The sequence below is a fragment of the Eimeria tenella genome, genomic scaffold (assembly GCF_000499545.2).
Source record: "Eimeria tenella Houghton genomic scaffold, Eth_scaff2087, whole genome shotgun sequence".
Classification (NCBI taxonomy): domain Eukaryota; phylum Apicomplexa; class Conoidasida; order Eucoccidiorida; family Eimeriidae; genus Eimeria; species Eimeria tenella.
The window spans coordinates 1-1,325 of NW_013541932.1; the positions used below are offsets into that span (position 1 = coordinate 1).

The following is a 1,325-nucleotide window of genomic DNA, read 5'->3' on the forward strand; positions in this document are numbered from 1 at the left end:
AGCTAGCCTAGCCTCTCGGGCTGGCTAGCCAGCTGGCCAGCTAGCTGCCCAGGTAGCCAGCTAGCTAACCAGCTCACCAGAAAGCTAGAGAGCTAGCTAGCCAGATAGCCAGCTAGCTAGCTAGCCAGATAGCTAGCCGGACAGCCAGCTAGCTAGCTAGCCAGCCAGCTAGCCAGCTATCCAGATGGCTAGCTAGCTAGCTAGCCAGCTAGCCAGGTGGCTAGCTAGCCAGCTAGCCAGCTACCCGGGTGGCTAGCTAGCTTGCTAGCCAGCTATCCAGATGGCCAGCTAGCTAGCCAGCCAGCTAGCCAGATGGCTAGCTAGTTAGCTACGCAGCTAGCCAGATGGCTGGCTAGCTAGCTAGCCAGCTAGCCAGCTAACCAGATGGCTAGCTAGCTAGCTAGCTAGCTAGCTAGCTAGCTAGCTAGCTCTGAAAAGGTTGTTGATTATGCCCTGCACCACAAGGGGGTCGTCGGCTCCTGGAAGGGCTTCGGTGTTCGGGACCCAGGGGACGGAAGTCTGCGAACAAACCCTAAACCCTAAACCCTAAACCCTAAACCCTAAACCCTAATTTGCTTATTTACTGTTTCTTATTGTTTATTTCCCTCACCATGAAACTCTCCAGCTCAGGGATCGGCTTGTAGCGAATCTTGCGGCCTTTAGACGCGCGCCGGTCCACAATCTTGGCTGCACACAAACCCTAAACCCTAAACCCTAAACCCTAAACCCTAAACCCTACCCTAAACCCTAAACCCTAAACCCTAGAGCTAGACCCTAGAGACGGGTTTGAGCTGCGGACCTGCTTTTCTTTTCTTCGAGAGCAGCGCCCTTTCCTTAGTCAACGTGGCCGCCTCCACCCTGCTCGGCACAAACCCTAAACCCTAAACCCTAAACCCTAAACCCCAAACCCTAAACCCTTTTTGGCGAACCCTCGGCAAAGCAGCAGTGGGGAAGTGGGCTCGCGAGGTCCCTGCTAAACTACCCTTCAGGGACTGCAGCTGAGGAACAGGGCTTGAAAACCACAATTTAGGGTTTAGGGTTTAGGGTTTGGGACTTGGCTCACTCGCCGTCTCCTGCTGCTGCTGAGGCCTTCAGCAGCTCCACATAAAACTCCTGCAGGTAATCCGCAGCAGCAACAAAATAAATAAATAAATAAATAAAAAATAAACAAATAAATAAATAACAAATAAATAAATAAATAACAAATAAATAAATAAATAGCAAATAAATACATAAATAAGTAAATAAATACATAAATAAATAACAAATAGATAAATAAGTAAATAAATAAATAACAAATAAATAAATAAATAAATAAATAAATA

General features: G+C 47.8%; 1 protein-coding gene across 1 annotated transcript; it reads right to left on the reverse strand.

The window, feature by feature from the left end:
* Positions 1-420: 420 nt before the first annotated feature.
* Positions 421-1,113, reverse strand: ETH_00038510 (uncharacterized protein; the record flags this gene model as incomplete). Its single annotated transcript, XM_013374487.1, has 4 exons — positions 421-519; positions 611-687; positions 800-858; positions 1,064-1,113. Coding segments are annotated over 4 exons (285 nt in total), but the record flags the coding sequence as incomplete, so codon positions are not given.
* Between the last annotated feature and the right edge of the window lie 212 nt (positions 1,114-1,325).